Here is an 18,715-nt window from a genome sequence, read left to right on the forward strand (position 1 = left end):
GAAATACCCAGCTGTTTAACATTCAAATAATTCCCTGGCCCTTTGTTCATTCCCCCCCCCCCTCTACATTTTGTCTGAATGCTTTGGCATGGGGGAGCCCACAGTCTGAAAGTAACTGGCCCAGCTCTCCTTACTGTATTGATTAAAGAGGCTGAAAAGGTCCATCTGCCTTTCAGAGGTCTGTGGTCCTAAGAGACATGGGAAAATCTGAGGTCCCGCGTATTCTAGGAGTAAGGTGGGAGCCCCCCCCCAACCTGAGAAAAAGTCAATTTGTTTTGCTTTTTTGAGACAGAATTTCTCTATGCAACAGTCCTGGCTGTCCTGGAACTTGGGAGGTCTACTAGGCTGGCCTTGAACTCACAGAGATCTGCCTGCCTCTGCCTCCAGAATATTGGGTTATAGGCGTGCACTACCACTGCCTGGCTAAAACAAGTCAGTTTGATCATCCCTTAGAAGCAAGTAAAATGAGATTATTGGAGCCACATTAGGGATTCAGAGGGCAAAGGTGTCTCTTGTCTCGCGGAGTGTAGAATCCCGCAGATACACAGCCATTAGTGACCTGAACCAAGGCATCACGTATAAGACCTGGCGTTTCCTGAGCTGGAGAAGAGAAGTTGTAGAGAGAGCCTCCTTTCCAGGGCCTCAGGCTGGCAGGACACATTGGGAGTTCTCTTTTTCCCCTTGGCAGCGTCCTGTCCTGCCTGAAGCTGGCTGGAAGCTGTAGAGGGGAGGGAACGCACGCACGTGAGGGAAATCAGGGCAGAGAGGGTCAGGAACAGATGTGGGCACCAAGGGAAGTCATTTCAAAAAAGTAAATGAGGCTCCCACAGCTGGAGGGGCATCCGAGGCCCTCCACTTCGCAAGAGATGTGGGTTTGGGGTGTGCTTGGTGCTTTGTTCTTCCACTCTACGTGGAAGAGTCCTTCCACGCTTCCTGCTGTGTGTTTTTGTTTGTTGTCTGTCCTTTCTAAGTTATGCCACCGCAGTTCAGAGCCGGCGGCAGGACCTGGCACTCACGGAGCGCTCACTGTAGACATGCTGAACAAAAGCGCACAAATACAGGGCAGTTGTGTCCTCCGCGCCCGGCACGTCGTGGGCACCCTCTGCACATCTGTATAGCAAATGATGTGCTCTGAGAGTGTGGGGGCTGAGCACGTGGAGCTCTGGAAAGCAGGACAGCGAAGGAGGAGGGTTTCAGAGACTACAAAAGCAACAGGAAGGGTGGCTGAGGCTGCGGCGCCCCGCGGGGGGCTCTGCCCGCGTGGCGCCTGTGCCCGTGGGGCGCGGGGGCACGTGCGCGTGTGCGCGTGGGGCGCGGGGTGTGTGCCCGCGCCGTGCCCCCCGCGTGCTGCCGGGCGTGAGTCACCGCGGGGCTCGCCTTTATAACTGCCGCCAGGCTCGCGGCTCGGCAGAGCAGCGCGGCCACGAGTCCCCAACGTTCCCGATCGCGTGCCCCAACCGCCACCGTGTACCCGGGACGCCATGGGGGGCCCGCGCTGTGCCCCGCTACTGCTACTCCTGCTGCTGTCGCCGCTGCTCACGCCGCCCGCCGGGGATGCCGCGGTCATCACCGGGGTAAGCTGCCCGCGCACCTGTCGCGCCGGATCGCCCCGGGACACCAGGCCCGGGGTGTGTAGGCACCGGGTAGGGTGTGCCCGGTGTGACATTCTCCCGGATTTCCCTTTGGCCACTTGGGAACGTGTGTCTTTCTCCCAAGGCAGGGAGCAGCCAGGAGCACTAAGGAATCAAACTGCCTTAGCAGCCAGCGCCTTCCTCACCTCTCCCTCCCGCACCTTGGGTTTAGTCTGCTGTTCTATTTAGTAGCGCCAAGAAGTTTCTCCCCACCCCCCACCCCCACTCTGAGAAAGTTCTTTTCCAGGGGTTGGAAATCCTCAACCCCCAAATCTGATCGCCTTTCCTTAAATTGCAAAAGAGCAGGACATGCACCTCAAATTCCACAGCTCCCGGGTGGGCCTTACCCTGTGAAGTACCTTGGGTCATGGCCATGTGTGAGCTTTGGAAAGCAACTGTGGGCTCTTTTACTGGATTGCTGGGCAGCTGCTCTTTTATTTTTAAGTCATTCTTTATTTTTTTCCCCCTTCTTCGTCGTGAAGTTCCTCTTAGATAAATTGTCAAGTTTGATTCCTGATACGTCCCTCCTGGAGCTTAGTGTGGAGCAAGCTGTCACTAGAGACTGTCTTCATCATGTTTAGAAACGGCCCGTTCCTTCAACTCTCTTGACTCTTGAGTTTTCTCTTTGTCTATCTCAAGAGAGAGTTCACAACACATTTCGGAAGTCTGTCTTAATAGCCCATTTCAGAAGTCTATTTTAATAGCCTAGCAGAACCCTCACGGTTGTTTCACTCATTAAAGAAAAAAAAGTTGTTAGCATATTTATTTAAATCAATTTTAATATCTAAGAACACATTTGATTTTAATATAGATGTGTTTGGAACGATGACATACAGGTAATAAAATAACATGTCGTTTAAAAAAAAGGGTCATCATGTTGAATAAATGAAGATGGGTTTCTCTGTGTTTCTCAGGGTACAGATTGCATTCTGAAAGCTCTGGGACTATGGCAGCATTGAGTTATGCCCCATAGATATTTGATTTTATGTCTTGTGTTATTTATTAGAGCTGAGATTGTTAAAACCATTTCTAAAACTTCATCAGTAGCCAGTTGGTGTGTGTGTGTGAACAAAAGTCTCTAAGGTGTCTTTGTAACACATGCGAATGGAAACATGATTGGGTGGGTTTTTCCCTCCTTCCCCTGCTGGTTCTTTCTAAGTGTTTCCTAATCCTCTAAGCCCCCAAGGTTCCTGGGCAGTGCAAGTGTTGCCCGGTTCCATTCACAAGACACTGCTTGCATGGCTCCGCAATGGGTTAAGGAGAATAAAGGGTACCAGGAAACAGCTGTCTAATTAAAAAGATATAAACGTAGGCAATTCTCTGTAAATTTCCAACTGAAGCTTTTTGTTATGAAATGAAATTTTATCTCATTTCATGTTTACATGCTGGTGGGGTTCGGGGGTGGGGGTGGTACAGTCATGCGGACTCTTGTTTTTTTGTTGTTAATTCAATGTTATGAAAAGAGTATTGGAAAAACTTCTCTAAAGCAACATGGCAATAGAGCGTAGTTGGGTCCCCCTGACAGAAACCATCTGGATTCCAATGAAAAAGTCAGTGATTTCTCTAGAGAAAATGTATACAGGGTGATAAGCATCTAAGAGATTGATTGAATTTTAAAAGAATTTTCTGGAGTTTTTTTTTTAATGGTCTTTGAAAAAGAGCTGTTGGGGTTTCAGAATTTAGAGTCCTTTACTGCACATACACGTGTGCGCACACACACAGTCTTTGAACTTGATATCTTCATATAGATGTAGTAAAACCATATTACAGAAGATTGTTGAGTAGATCTAACACTTAAGAACTATGATGGTCATGTTTGCATGATTTCTGGTGTCCAGACAAAAATCCGAAGGCGAGAATGTATAAACATCATCCTATAATAAAAGAAGAAAAGTCACCCAAAGTTAAATAAGCCACTACTTATTTTGAACAACAGATTGCTAGACGTTGCTGAAACAAAATATCACTTTGTTGTTGCTTGTCTCTAAGAAAGAGCCATAGTTCTTAGGATATATTTTCATGCAAATAAATTTGGGCTCCATTTCTCTACTGCCACATGGGAAGTCCTCCACACTGATTCTTTGGCTGCGTGCACTTGTAGTTTATGCATGCTGGGTGTGTACTTTGAGAAATTACCGCTGCCAATTGTTGCCTCTGTTGCCCTGTGCCTGCCTCACCTAAAGGACTTTTGTGACTAGTTCAACTGAATTTCTGATGACCGCATCTGCTGATTCTAAGCAGTCAGTTTCTTTCTGCATGTCATTCACTTGAAAGACGACTGGGGCAAAAGTCTTGGTCCGTCCCTTCCCACCCTTGAAGAGTTCTTATTTTAAAAGAGGAAATGATGAAAATCAGGGTACCCAGCAAGCAGCACCCAGTCTCACAAAGCACAGGGCAAATATTTGAAGGGGAAAACGAGCACTTCTAAACGTCGCATCGGTGCCTTTACAGGTCTGCGGCAGTTTGTGCCAGATTTGGAGACTGCATCCCTGTCTTTTTTAAAACTAGGCCCCATATAGTCAGCAGTTTATAGTCATAAAATCTTGTGATTTGATTTGTGCAGTTCCAAATGGCTGTGTATAGTGCAGGGCCAGCATAAGCACATTCTTTACGTTCAGCCATAAAGCACGAGAAGAAGAGAGTCGACATGTTGTCCCCCTCCCGCCCTCCTTGCTTCTTAATCCTGGCTTTCATCATACCGGAGCTCTTTAGTCCATGGAGACATTCTGATCAGTGTGATTGCAGGTGTATACAAGCAAATGGAGCTTATGGTTCTAGTTTATTAAAAAATCACTGCATTGGTATACTTTTATATGTGTGTAGGCATACATGTTGGGTGAGGTGTTCACATGTATGGGCATGTGTGTGGAAGCCAGACATTAAGTACAGATGCTGTCCTCCGGTGCTATCCACTTTATTTTTTTGAAATGTAGTTTCTCACGTGGCTTAGAATGCCCCGATTTGGCTACACTGGTTGACCACCAAGCCCCAAGGATTAGCCTGCTCCATCTTCCCAGAGCTGGGATTGCAAGCACAAGCTACCATGTCTGGCTTTTCTGATGGGTTCTAAGAATTGAACTCGTGTCCTCATGTGTGTGTGGCAAGTACTTTACTGGCTGGGCATTCGGATATTTAAAGGGGATTTTCCCCGCTAATTTTAGAATTCTCGAGCCTGAGCCTTTCCCGCTCTCTATATTTATCTGTTGGTTTATTTCATTTCAGGCTTGCGACAAAGACTCGCAGTGTGGAGGAGGCATGTGCTGCGCTGTCAGTATCTGGGTTAAGAGCATAAGGATCTGCACACCCATGGGCCAAGTTGGAGACAGCTGCCACCCCCTGACTCGGAAAGTTAGTGTCTGCACTGGGACTTCTGGTATACCTTCCTGCTGAGCAAGGCCTATGAGATGGAAGTCTTGGGTAGTTCACTTGAAATTGGAAGTCACAGGACAGTACAGGGGAGGAGGGGGCACCCATTTCTCCCCTTTTCCCCCTTGCATCCCAATCATCATTTCTATACCATTGCTCTCCTGACATGAAAAGTAACCCATCAACTTAATCCCTAACATGTGGACGTGCTTAGGTTTAGAATGAACAAAGCAGAAATTTTACTGGAACATACTTGGTAAAATCAGAGTAAAGAGTTCTTGAAAAGACTCCATGCTTGACCAGCTGATGGAGAAGGAATCAGTCAACTTTGCGGGTTTTGTTTGTTGTGTTTTATTTTGAGACCATTGCCAATAACTAACTCACTACACTTGTATCTTAAAAGTTCTATTTTGTTGGTTTTTGAGACAGCTTCTCATGTAGTCTAGGCTGGCCTTGAACTCCTGATTCTCTTTCTTTCAAGTATGGAGCTTATAGGCATGTATGTAGCACAGTGCCCAGTTAAAGCTTTGAATTCTATACCTATAAGATTTTAATAACTTTTGAGATGTGTGACATTTAATTTGCTAACATGATTGCAGAGCAGCTCAATGTTATGGTAGCCTAAAGAACTTTAGAAAAGGTATAGACGCTGAAAGGCAAGGTCTCAGGCCTTCAGGACCAAGTCGGATAGAGCTTAGAGACTGTGTCCCTAGAATGGCAGATTCTCCACCTGGAGAGCCAGTGGGTTTCTATAACATCAGGACACAGGTAGGGGAGATGGAAGGTGACCAGACAGTGAGTAGAACTGTGTCCTTGTCTAGGACATGGGAAAAAAATTTAAACATAGTTTAATGTCAGGCAAGTGTTAAGGTTGGCAAGTGGCAGTCCCTTCCCGCTATCTCTCTTCATCCTCATTGCTCCCATCAGGCAACTCTGATCCAGAGGCAATGGTCCAGGGCAGGTGGCTTCCTGGAGGAAGATTCTACATTCCTTTAAAGAAAATGCAGCATATTTTCAAATCAAACAGAATTCTGTCTTCTTTTTTTCCCCCCATACATCTTTGGGGTTGAAGCTATTATAGACACCACCATCTTCCCTGTGATTCCGACTGTCCCAGATAACTTTGGTAGCCTGTCGCTGAGGTGCAGCTCAGTGTGGGGACCCGAGCGTTTGGTTGCCGTGGGGCCTGTCTGAAGATTGTTCTCATGGCCAGCTGTGCTGTGGTTGGCTGCCTTGTGAAATGCTTCCTGTTGCATTTGAGCCATTCTTCCTGTGGTTTGACCCTGCAAGATTTCACTCATTTTTTAAACATGACACACACCTTTTACTCCTGGGCATTTACTGTCAGTCATGGGTCTAAACACCTGGCTTCCCAGGAGCAAGGGAGGCTGGCTCAGTTGCTTTCGGTACTGAATCCTTTTTCTTCCTTACTCCTAGCAAGTCCTTTCTTGTGTACTGAAGCCATTGTCCCTAAGTAGCTTCCTTTGTTTTTCTGCTCTGAGACTCGTGTATAGAAAGCATACCTAAAAAAATGAAAAGTGACTTTTGGGTGTTGACAGTAACTACTTTAGATGTACATATGAGCCATTTAGTTTATATAAACTGTTGTATATGATGCTCTTACCCAATATCTCACACCTTTGATGCACATTTGTCTTTTCCGTGCACTCTACACAGCATTAAGCCCAATTGGGGTCACACAGACTAGCCTGCGAGCATACATAGAGCAACCCTTCTTTCTGTCTCTCTGACAAAGATTACTCCATTCCTCTACCCAAGGGAAATCAGTCATGGTCATTTGAGCTTTTTTTACTAACTGAAAGCCAAATGGGAGAGACAAGATGCCCGCCAGGATAAGTGCTAATAGTCCAGGTTTGTGCTTTGCGCCTTATGTGTATACACGTGTACATGTGTATGTGTGTGTGTGCACATGTTCTGTGTTTGCCTATGGATGCCAGACATTGCTACTGGGTATCTTCCTCACTCAGTGCCTGACTTTTTTCAAAATGTTGAAGATCTGAACTCAGGTCCTTGTATTTGCTTGACAAGCAGTTCATACTCTGAGCCATCTCCCCAGGTCCTGCCATTTGTGTTTGTTTGTTTGTTTGTTTGTTTAAGAAAGCATAAGCAGGGTGGCAATGGCACATGCCTCTAATCCCAGTACTTGGGAGGCAGAGGCAGGAGGAAGTCTGAGTTGAGGACAGCCTGGCTTACTAGGACAGCCAAGGCTACACAAAGAAACCCTGTCTAGAAAAACAAAGCAGAACAAACACCCAAAACCCAAAAATCAAAAGAAAAGAAAGCATTTCATTGGGGTTACAGGTTCAGGGGGTTAGAGTTCATGATTGCAGAGCAAAGGCAGGACAGCAGGAACAGCTGAGAGCTCAGAGCTTGAACCACAGAAACAGGAGACTAAGTGTTCAAATGCTCGAACCTATAGTCAAACCATTCTCAGTCAAACCACCATAACCAGCTTCATTCTGGGATCAACAGAGTGATCCCAGTTCCCACTCCCTTCCTTCTCCTGTTCTCCCTGCCCCTCCCCCATCCACTCCTCAGAGAGGGTGAGGCCTCCCATGGGAAGTCAACAAAGTCTGGCACAGTGCTTTGAGGCAGGGCCAAGCCTCGCCCCCTCCATCCCCCAGTATCTAGGCTGAACAAGGTATCACTCCATAGAGAATGGGCTCCAAAAAGTAAGTTCATGCACTAGAAATAAATCCTGGTCTCACTGCCAGTGGCCCCACAGACTGCCCAAGCCACACAACTGTCACCCACATTCAGAGGGCCTAGTTTGGTCCTATGAAGGTCTCCCCCCACCCTGCCGTCAGTCTGGAGTCAGTGAGCTCCCACTAGCTCAGGTCAGGTATTTCTGTGGGTATCTTCATCATGGTCTCGACACCTTTGCTCATATCATCATTCCTCCCTCTCTATGATTAGACTCTGGGACTCAGCCCAGTGCTCCACTGGATGTGGCTCTCTGCATCTGCTTCCGTCAGTAGATGGATGAAGGTTCTATGGTGACAATTAAGGTAGCCATCAATCTGATTACAGGGGAAGGCCAGTTCAGGCCCCCTTCCCACTATTGCTTAGGGTCTTAGCTGGGGTCATTCTTGTGAATTTATGGGAATTTCACTAGTTTCTCACTAGCCCCATAATGGCTTCCTCAGTCAAGATATCTCTTTCCTTGCTCTTCTTTTCCATTCTTCCCCCATCTTGACCTTCCAATTCCTTCCTCCTTTCTTTTTCCCTTCCACCCTCCCCTCCTGCCCTCCCTTATTTCCAACCCCATGCTCCAAATTTACTCAGGAGATCTTGTCTAATTCCTCTTCCCAGAGTGATCCATGTATGTCTGTCTTAGGGTTCTCCTTGTTACCTAGCTTCTCTGGAACTGTGTTGTCCTATACTTTAAACAACTTACATATGCTATGTTACGGTGACATACTTCTGTGGTTATCTATGCTTAGGGTTCTAAATGCTTCTTGTACCTGAATGTCCTTGTCTTTCCCAAAATTTGGGGAGTTTTCTGCTGTTATCTTACTGAGGAGGTTTTTCATGGCCCCAGCTTGTAGCTCTTCTTTCCCATGTGCCAGTAATCTGAATAGTTGATTTTTAAGATCCCAAAGCTCTTGCATATTCTCTCTCTCTGTCACCCTCCCTCCCCCTCCCTTTCTCTCTCTCTCTCTCTCTCTCTCTCTATATATATGTATATATACACACACATATGTATATGTATATATATGTATATATATCACATCATATGTATACCTGGATATATATGTATATTCTATACACACACATGTATACATACATACAGACACACACACACACACACACACACACACATATATATATATATATTTGGATTGTTAGTGTCAGATCCAAGTGATCTGTCTTTAATGTCTGTCATTTTTTCTTATGCTTGACCTAATGTTACTGAGGCAGCCAAGTAATGATTCTATATCTGACCCATAGAGCACCTTGTTTCCTCCGTTGACTCCTGTCAGTTCTCCTCCAGATCCTGTGTTGGCCTTCCTTAATTCACTTGACTGCCTGTGTTTTTTCGTTAATCTTATATGTCTGTTGAAAATGGCTTATCTTCTGGGATGGATATCTTTTGTGACATCATGTGACAGCCTCCTTAGTGGCTTTCTCTTGAAAGTATGTCTTGGGAGGGGTCAGTCCTGAATTTTGACTGATCTGAGGCACGGATTCTCTCATTCCTATTATCATTTCCCAGGCTGATCTCCCACCAAGGTTCCTCCTCCTCCCAAGACCCCAGTGAGGCACAGCTAAAATTAGAAGGAAGCTAGCTGAGTGGGCAGGGCAGGGAGGGGCCGGGGCAGGAGCTCCTTTGCTATTTTTGATATTTAAAAAGCAACTGAGTTTTGTTTCCACGATTTGACTTGAAGTCCATACTTGCTGTAATGCCAGTTCTGAAAAGGAGCGAGTCTATGTTCTCGCCAACCCTGCTTAGGGCCCTGGAGTTTGTCTTCGTGGCAGGTCAAATAAAGAAATCTCTAAATGACTAGGGTTTTATAATAAAACCAAGCGATAAGCTGACAGAAGTGCTCAAAACCAAGATTTTATGTCATGTCTGAGGTGTCTACATGAAATGCATTTCTAGAACTCAGATTTTATGACATTTTATAGCCCTTTCTCCTATCCTGGAAAATTTAAAAGGTTATTTTGATGACCTATTTCCAGGGTCAACTGCTGAAGTTGGTCATCTTGGTGAAGATAAAGTTAATGTATTCTAGAAAAAATGTAGTTCTTCTAGAATGTTCTCAACTACATTCTCCCCAAGAGAAGAAAAGGAAAATGTTTTCATAAATATGCCCTGATGAGCACCGCAGTACAGTTTTCATTTCTACACAAGTTCAGTGATGGTTTCTTAGTAAACTGTAGAAATACAGATCCTTTATGGGAAATTTGTTCTCCTGTTTCAGGGTGGCCTAGTCAGCAGCCCCCAAGTGTGACTTTTGAATGGCTAGAGCAGTAGCTGAGAAGAAACGAAAGCAGCAGGGGGAGACAGGTGGTTCTGGGGGCTGCCCATCGCTCTGTCTCGAGCACGACCATCAATTTGTGGACCTATAGTTGGCCTTAACAGTTTTTAAAGCTCAGAGGTTTTTATTTTATATTTGATAATTCAAAGTGAAATAAAATAGTGGGACTTCATTGCAGATGGCTATAATTTCATTATTTGGGACCCTGAGGCAAGTGGAATCCAGGTTCACAGACAGCCTGGGAGTGAATCCCTAGGACAGTAGCTCAAGGTTAGAATGAGCACCTTTTGTAACCAAGGACCTGGGTTCAGTCCCAAGCACCACTAGAAGCCAAATAAACAAGGAAGCAAAGAATCAAAGACATTAGTTTACCTGGAGAAAGCACATTTCATGGGCAACAATGTTTTAACTGGTATTTATTTTTTTTTAACACTTTGAGCAACTCATGAAATCATGTCTTTAGAAAATAGTTATAAAATCACACTATTTTAATTTCTATTAATAGTTACACTGTGGTTTTTACTAGATTGTGGTTTCCATAATTTAAAGGAAGATTTTTATGCCAGGTTTTCTATTCCATTTGATGAATATAATTAATACTTGAAATTTTTTTACTGTTTTATTTTTTTAATTTGAAAAGGTGTTCTGACCTCATCTTTGTTTGTTCCATCCTCTGGTTTGTTTGTACTAGAGCTGGACATAGAGCCTTGCCCACGCTAGGCAAGTGCTTTCCCGCTGAGCTGCATACCCAGCTCCAATCCAGTTTGTATGTATGTTTGCGTATGGGTGTGTGCATATGCATGTGCGTAGGCATGTGTGTGTGTGCACATGTTGAGGACAGGGGTCGATGTTGTCTTCCTCATTAAATTTAAACCTCACTTTTTGAGACAAGGTCTTTCCTTGCATCTGGGGCTCATGGTTTAGGTAGACTGACTGGCTTATGTTTGACAGTCGTCGGCTGTCTCCAGCTCTTCGGCGCCGGGACTTCAGATCCACACTGTGCCTGGCTTTCATGTGGATGCTCGGATGAGAACTCATCAGGTCCTCATGCTTGCACGACAAGCACTTATCTGACGGAGCCATTTCCCCACCGCCACCCACTTTTGTATACATATTTAAACAAATTTTTCTTTCTTTCCTTTTCTTTTCTTCTCCCTCTCTCTCCCTTCCTTTATTTCTCTTTCGTGTTTCAACAGCCTCTCGCCATGTAGAATTTGTAACCTTCTACCTCCTGAATATTGAGATTGCAGCACAGGTGTGCACCACCACACCCGGACACATTTTTTTTTTTTTTTAGTTTCACTTTAAAACTTGGCCTGTACAATGACCCTTTACTGAAAAAAAAATACAATTTGAGCTTTGCTACAAAAGTTTTTGAAGATGTCAAGCTTTATTAGTGATTCCCGTTTTAAAACCAGTGTATGGCTAAACACGGTCACTATAACTTAAGGATACGCTCTTTTCAGACTTATGTTTAGCATTTTTAGGGAGACTGAAAGATAACCCACGTGACTTGGCGGTTTAGTGAAAGATGGTCAGAGAGAGCATAATGTGTGAATTCCTCATTCTTCCTACTGTGGGCATCGAGAGTCAGCGGTGCAGGGACCTCTTGGAGCAGCATCAGAACTGTGGCTGCAGTCTCAGTTAACAATGCCACCAGACAGAACATACTGCATGCAGTTTAACCCAGGGTTCTCAACCTTCACCCTATACCTGGTTCCTCCAGATGGTGGCATCTTGCAAAACTGGAGGACAACTCAGCAATAGTCAGGACAGACAGCAGTTCCATCACTATGGAGTCATGCCCCTCCCTCCTTCCCTCCCTCCCTCCCTCCCTCCTTCCCTCCTTCCCTCCCTCCCTCCTTCTCTTTTTTACTTCCTACCCCCCCCCCCCCGTGTGCATGCATGTGTGCGCTTGTGTGTGTCTTACTGGAGATTGAAGGCAGGATCTCACCCCTTAAGCAAGCACTCCGCCACTGAGCTATATACTCAGCCCCACGTTTATTTTTTTATTTTGAGATAGGGTCTCCCTATGTGGTCCAAGCTGGTCTTGAACTCACCATCCTCCTGCCTCAGTCCCCTGTAGGATTTTATAGGTCTATGCTTCAGTTTTCCCTTTAAAAGTACCACAAGCAAGTAAGAAGCATGTTGTGTGTTGGCGAGTTTAGAATTTACTGTTTGGAATTTTGCGCTGTAAGAAGTTGGTGTCCCGCTGATTCTGAAGCAGGCAACCAGGTTTGGGACTAGTGGTTAGGATGTGGATCGATGCAAATGTTTCATCACCGCATGGATGCCCCATGGATTGATTTGTTTTCTGAGACTTCTGAACCTAGAAGTGAATGGGCCCAGGGAGAAGCAGGCAAGAGTCTGCTGACTGGATGGTTTCAGGACTCATGCTGTTCACCACGAAACTCCCAAATGGAAAGGGGGAAAGAAAATTGCTGTGAGCTTGAACTGCTTAGAAATGCTGCGTAGAAGGAGAAACGCAGATTTGGGTCTTGGTTTGTGAGAGAAAAGGCAAGCACCAGGATGAGAATCCTGAAGCTCATAGGAGCAGGTCTGGATTGATGTTCCTGCAAAAGACATTTCCCTTCTGGTCCATTGTTGTAGCCTTCAGTACCTAGAATAGGGGCTGGCGATAGCGGGTAGCCTATCAACTTGAAACAGGCTTGTTGGGTCCTGTGTATAACCCTGTGATGGGGTGATTATTTTACACTTGTATGGGACAAGCACAGTTCCTTGAACATGGATGCTGCTGCTAGTTACCAACTTCAGTGCTGTGTACATATTGAGCTAGCTCACTGTTCACTGAGAGGGCTATCCTGAATGTTTAGGAGTTTAGCAACATTTCTAGCACCTGCACACACACACATGCACACACTCACCCACCCCAGTTCCAGCTGTGTCAGACATAACTGGCTGGGTATTGCTGTATGGACAGAATCGTCCCTGGTAACTGAGAGCCACTGGTCCATATTTTTTTGCTAAGGCTTGGCTTGGAGAAGTCTTGCAAAAATCTCAGAGTCAGAATGGACTGCAAAGGTCACTGATGGTCACATCCCACACTGCCCAGTGGTCATTGTCTAAAGCTAGCCCAGCTGTACCCAGCTGTTGGATGTGTTCTGGGTGGTAGCCCCCCCCCCCCAGCTACCTCTGCCTTAGCCCAGCAGCCTTGACTCACACAATGGCAGAACCATTCTGAGCACACCATCTGCCCGAGCCCTACGGGCAGCATGGCTGTGGCTGTGTATAGATGCCACGTTTAGCCCCTTGGAAATAACCAGTCATCATAAATGCAAAAGGCCCCCGGGGAGCCTGGCTGTGTGCCCTACTCTGCCTGGTGAGCATGCCACAAGCCCTGCCCTCTGTTGCTTCTCTCATTTCCCTTCGTGTTTATTGATGTCAGTCATCTCCCTGACCCATCCAGCGCCATGGTGCAAATGGAAGGCAGGAAAGAAGAAGGGCGAAGAGAAGAAAAAAGAAAAAGGAGGTAAGAATGAGAGAGAGAGAGAGAGAGAGAGAGAGAGAGAGAGAGAGAGAGAGAGAGAGAGTGGCCTCACCCAGGAATACATCCAGGACTCCTGGCTTTTACTTTGTACATGGGCATTGGGTTTGCCCTCTCAGGTCAGCCCAGGAGTAGGGTTGGAATGGTTCTGCCACTGTCTGAAGACAGCCTTTTGCCTTTAAAAAAAAATCTGTAAAGAAATATATCCTGAAAACATCTGTGTAATTGGTGTGGGTGGCTTCTTTTGATAGGATAGACCAGAAATACACAGAATGACAGCTAATGACACATTTGAAGCTGGAAACAGCGTTCACATTCTCTGCCAATCTCTCTCTCTCTCTCTCTCTCTCTCTCTCTCTTTCTCTCTCTCTCTCTCTCCCTCTCTCCCTCCCTCCCTCCCTCCTTTCCTCCTTCTCTCCCTCACTCTCTCTCTCTCCTTTCTCTCCAGGGTCTCCCTGCAGGCTACTCTCCAATTCATGATTCTCCTTTTCAGCATCCAGAGTGCTGCTATTCCAGTACTGAGTCACCTAACCAGGACAGGGTGTTAAATGAGCTAGAGACCCTGTACCTACAGGGTCAGGTGGTTTTCCTGGCTCTCTTTATTCTAGAACTTTGAAAAGTATACGTATTTTGAGTGATAGCTGTCAGTTGGGCTGCTGGTGGCATGTACAGGGACTGTGGAGGGGCTTTGGGCATGAAGCAGGCCTTCTCCAGAGTCAGGCTGAGAGCCTCTGGGTACAGAAGTTATTCAAATTCAGCTTGCCTTTCCCATGATTCCCCTCTAGACATCCCTAGTGGTTTAACTCTGGTGGCTGTGGGTGAATGTGATGTCCATATTCCTGACTAGCTGTGGATTCATCCGTGTGCACTGAATACATGTGGTCGTGCCTAGGCCTTCCTTCTGGAGCTTATACAGCAAGACACTATAAAAAGAAAACAAATGAGAGGGGCTAGAATGTGGCTTATTCAGTAACATGCTTGCCACAGAAGCAAGAAGACTTGGGTTCTATTCCCCAAAACCTCAGTACAAAAGCCAAGTGTGGTGGCGAGCTTCTGTCATTCCAGCACTGAGGTGGCAAAGGCAAGTGGATCCTGGGGCTCAGTGGCCAGTGCCAGTTTTATTAAGAGACCCTGTCTCAAAATGAAAGAGTGACTGAGGAAGGAAGGCTTTCAACATCCACCTTTGTCCTCCACATGGATCCTGCATCAATTTTGCACGCATACCCACCCAGATGTGCATATGCACAACACACAGGCAGACAGACAGGTAGACAGGCATGCGTGCACACACACGCACACACACACACACACACACACACACACAAACAGCGCATCAAAATGAGTAAATACAGCAGGCAAACAGGCTTTGTATTTCTGATCCATCGATAGCCAAGCCTTCACCTCCATATGTGTAAAGGAACTTGGGCTGTTTTCTCATCTATGTGTGTACTCTCATCTGAAGAACAGGTGTGAGTCTGTATTTGAAATCTTCCCACGCTGATGGCAGGGATGGGGAAGACGATATATACTGTAAGGGGCTGTGTATTGTCTATCCAGCATTCAGTAACACAGATTAGGATCCAGATAGCCACAGAACGGCTTCATTTGTTTTCATTTTTATTTTTTGTCAGAATGATGGGCAGATGACTCAGTTGGAAAGAATGCTTGTTTTGCAATCACAAAGACCCTAGATCAAATACCCACTATGCTCATAAAAAGCCAAGCATGTGACCCCAACACTGGGGGTGGGGAGTGTGTTAGAGATGGGTGTACTTCAGGATCTCACTGGCCTGTCAGCCTAGTTGAAACAGCAAGCTTATCTGTAAGAGACCTTGTCCCAAGAAAATAAATTGGCAGGCTCTGGCCTCGGCCTTCGTGTGCTAGGGGTAAAGCCACACACTTAGATGTATGCACCACACATATACATACATATCAAACATTAAATAAACCAACAAGCAGGCAAATTGAAAAATCAAACTTTTCTGACTCGGTCCCCTTTTCTATTACAGGTTCCATTTTGGGGGCGGAGAATGCATCACACTTGTCCCTGCCTGCCAGGCTTGGCGTGTTTACGGACCTCTTTCAACCGGTTTATCTGTTTGGCCCGGAAGTGATCCCTCTGAAGCAGGAACTTGAAGTATGAACCTCCCCTGCGCAATGTCTGTCAAGTCTCACTTGTGAGTGTGTCAAACAAAGAATATGCCAGAAAGAAACACTCTCGCTTCCTCAACTTCCCAAGTCACATTTCAAGGTGACTTTTTTTTTTCTTTTCGAAGGAGAGTTTTGATTTTTGGATAGACGTATAAAGGGCACAGCATCCTGGAACGACTTCTCATTTCCCTGTTTATGTTTCGGCTTGACATTTTTTTTTTGAATACCAGTAACAACCGTGTTCGCAAACAGGAGAATAAGAGTAGGTATTTTGTTGCAGAAGCTTTGGTTTTGTCCTTTGCAGCCCCCCTGTCCACCCTGCCGAGCGCACAGACATGCCCTCCCTTCAGAGACTCTGATGGTCCTCACTTTAGCCTAGCGTTCTAAAGTGGGGTCCCTACAGCCCTGGCTTGCTGGTAGACCTAGTAAGGAGGCTCAAACAGCTAGCTCTGTTCTCACTTGGTGGCAAGAGGGTGCATTGGAACCAGACACTCCAGACGGTTCTTTGGGAGCAGAAGTTGAGAGTGCTTCTGGGATTTTTCCTGCACCCATCTAGCCCAGGGGCTTTCAGTTCTGCCGTTTAACTGGTGGGAGGACAAAATTAATGGGACACTGAAAGAATGTGGTCCGTTTTTCTAGATTTGTTTAAGCAAAAGGCGTTTTCTGCCTAATGAAATATTACATTTCTTTTTTCATTTTTTTTTTTTTACTTGAAGATTTTTTTTTTCTTTTAATCTTCTTGTTGGAGACATTCTAAGGAATGTCACTTGAGGGGAAGCATTGATTTTCATCTGGCATGACAGGCGTCATCATTTAAAAATCGGTGTTAAGTTATAATTTAAACTTTTATTTGTAATCCAAAGGTCTATTGTAATGGATTTCCTGATATCTTGACATTTGTACTGGTATCAATATTTCTATGTAAAAAAAATTCTGTATCAGAATAATGACAATACTATATATCCTTTGATTTATTTTGATATTATATCCTTATTTTTGTCACGGTTGTCAACAGTTTTTATTACAAGCAGATTTCTATATAGCCCTCATCCTAAAGTGGGCAGACACCCCAAAGCTGGTGAAATCACCCTAACACTGCGTGCGTTTTAATTTCCCATTCAGGAGAGTTGTGTTTGTGTGAATTTCAAGGTAGCACAGAAATGTATAAATAAACCATGTGTAACTATCAAAAAAGGCTTTGGAGAATGACGGGAAAGGTGACACCCAGAAGTGACTGTTAGCTGAAATGGACCTGCAGGTTTGCCCTGCAAGACCTGATGGAGTATATGCATCATGCATGACGTGGCATGGGCTAGGCCATAACCGCACAGTGGTGCCGATGTGCTCTGGCCTTGAACAGTCCCCTAAATGTTGTCAGTCCGTCTTGTGTCTCAAATAAACAACATCTGAAACCGTCAGCTGACGTGACTACACGTTTGCCCACGCCCACCCACCCCGTGCTCCCCAAAGTAGACCCCAGTGCTCCATTTTCTGGTTATTTGTTCAGTTAGGGGTTACACAGGTACAGCGGCTATAACTCACGCCTCGGTCTAACGGGCGGCCCAATTGTGTGGAATCTTGGTGAACTGGTCACCACAGCTTCTCAGAGAAGCATTTTCCATTTACTTTACTCCGGAGGAAACACCTTTAGCAAGTCTGTTGAAAACAAAATAATCAACTTGAACAAGGAGAATTATGGGAAAGAAATGGCCACGTCAGCAATGTGGTTAAAGTTATTTCCACATAACGTTCAAGATATTTTTCAATAAGTGGCAAAATGTAATTTTAATTTTCACCAAAATTAAAAGCTGCAACTATCCCTTATATAATCTTGTTCAAAAGGCTCAAACCTAAAGGGACAGATGGAGTCTCGGGTGCTCAACCAAGAGGACCAAAATGCCTGGAAAGTAAACAGCCGAGCTGGGTGCCCATTAGCACTGCTGCCCCAGAGCCTTGGTGTTTGTTCTCATTCCCTTTGCTTGTTCCTTTTATTGCTTCTAGAGCAACACACTGTTTGGAGATTATTTCGCTATCTGACATCAAAACCACCACCTTTCAAATCACTGTTTCACAAACCATGTAGTCCCATTTCTCAGAAGCTATATATATCCGTCTGGAGTGTCTGGTTTAAAATATTTATTTATTATGTATTCAATATTCTGTCTGTGTATATGCCTGCAGGCCAGAAGAGGGCAGCAGACCCCATTACAGATGGTTGTGAGCCACCATGTTGTTGCTGGGAATTGAACTCAGGACCTTTGGAAAAGCAGGCAATGCTCTTAACCTCTGAGCCATCTCTCCAGCCCCAGAAGTTATATATTTTTAAGTATTGCTATTGTGTGTGAGTGTGTGTGTATATATATGAGGAAGGAGGAGGGGAAAGGGGGGTGTGCAAGACACACCTGTGGAGGTCGGAGACAGCTGTGCGAGTCAGTTCTCTCCCTCCACCTTGATGCATAGGCTCTGGGGATCAAACTTAGGGTCTCAGTTTTGCACTGCAAATGCTTTAAGGGGCTGGACCATCTCACCAGCCCTCAAGGGTTGTTGAGGACAGTTTTTATGGTCTCTATCCTGGCAACCACATATTCGGCTCCCAGGCTGGCTGGTCCTTCATGATGTGTGGGATGTCCTAGTCCTGAAACCCCACAAGGTAAGGCAAGGTAGGGATTTGGATTTCCAGGTAAAACAAACAAACACCGGTGTGTGTGTGTAGTGAGTTCTCTCGAGTGCAAGGCAGAAACAGATCTGGCGGTGACAGCTAGTAACCAAACTCCAGTGCAGTTCTCGTCTCCCCCACTGTCAGCTGAAAGTGGAATGTCCCCACACGTGACCACCACCGGAGATGGGGCCATCGCGAGGTTTTATAGCCTGGCTCCCCATTGTCTCTGTGTTTCCTCACTCTGGGTGCACTGCGGGCAGCAGCTTCAGACTTGTGCCTCCATGCCTAACCCTCGCTGACTGACGGGAGAATCCCCCCACGCTGTGAACCTACATCAACCCTTCCTCCCGCAGTTGCTACTGGTCGGGGTTTTGTCATAGCAGCGAGAAGAATAACTAAC

General features: G+C 45.7%; 1 protein-coding gene across 2 annotated transcripts; it reads left to right on the forward strand.

Annotated features, from left to right (window-relative positions):
- Positions 1 to 1,359: 1,359 nt before the first annotated feature.
- Prok2 (prokineticin 2) lies at positions 1,360 to 17,073 on the forward strand. Of its 2 annotated transcripts, XM_075981998.1 has the most exons (4): positions 1,388 to 1,574; positions 4,854 to 4,979; positions 13,428 to 13,490; positions 15,515 to 16,844. In XM_075981998.1, exons 1-4 carry the CDS (start codon positions 1,482 to 1,484, stop codon positions 15,617 to 15,619), a joined length of 387 nt encoding a protein of 128 aa, XP_075838113.1. In that variant the 5' UTR covers positions 1,388 to 1,481; the 3' UTR covers positions 15,620 to 16,844. The 2 variants fall into 2 exon arrangements, with proteins under 2 accessions (XP_075838114.1, XP_075838113.1); XM_075981999.1 differs by lacking the exon at positions 13,428 to 13,490 and having other exon boundaries at positions 1,360 to 1,574; positions 15,515 to 17,073.
- Positions 17,074 to 18,715: the final 1,642 nt, after the last annotated feature.

This window comes from Microtus pennsylvanicus, chromosome 8 (assembly GCF_037038515.1).
Source record: "Microtus pennsylvanicus isolate mMicPen1 chromosome 8, mMicPen1.hap1, whole genome shotgun sequence".
Lineage (NCBI taxonomy): Eukaryota > Metazoa > Chordata > Mammalia > Rodentia > Cricetidae > Microtus > Microtus pennsylvanicus.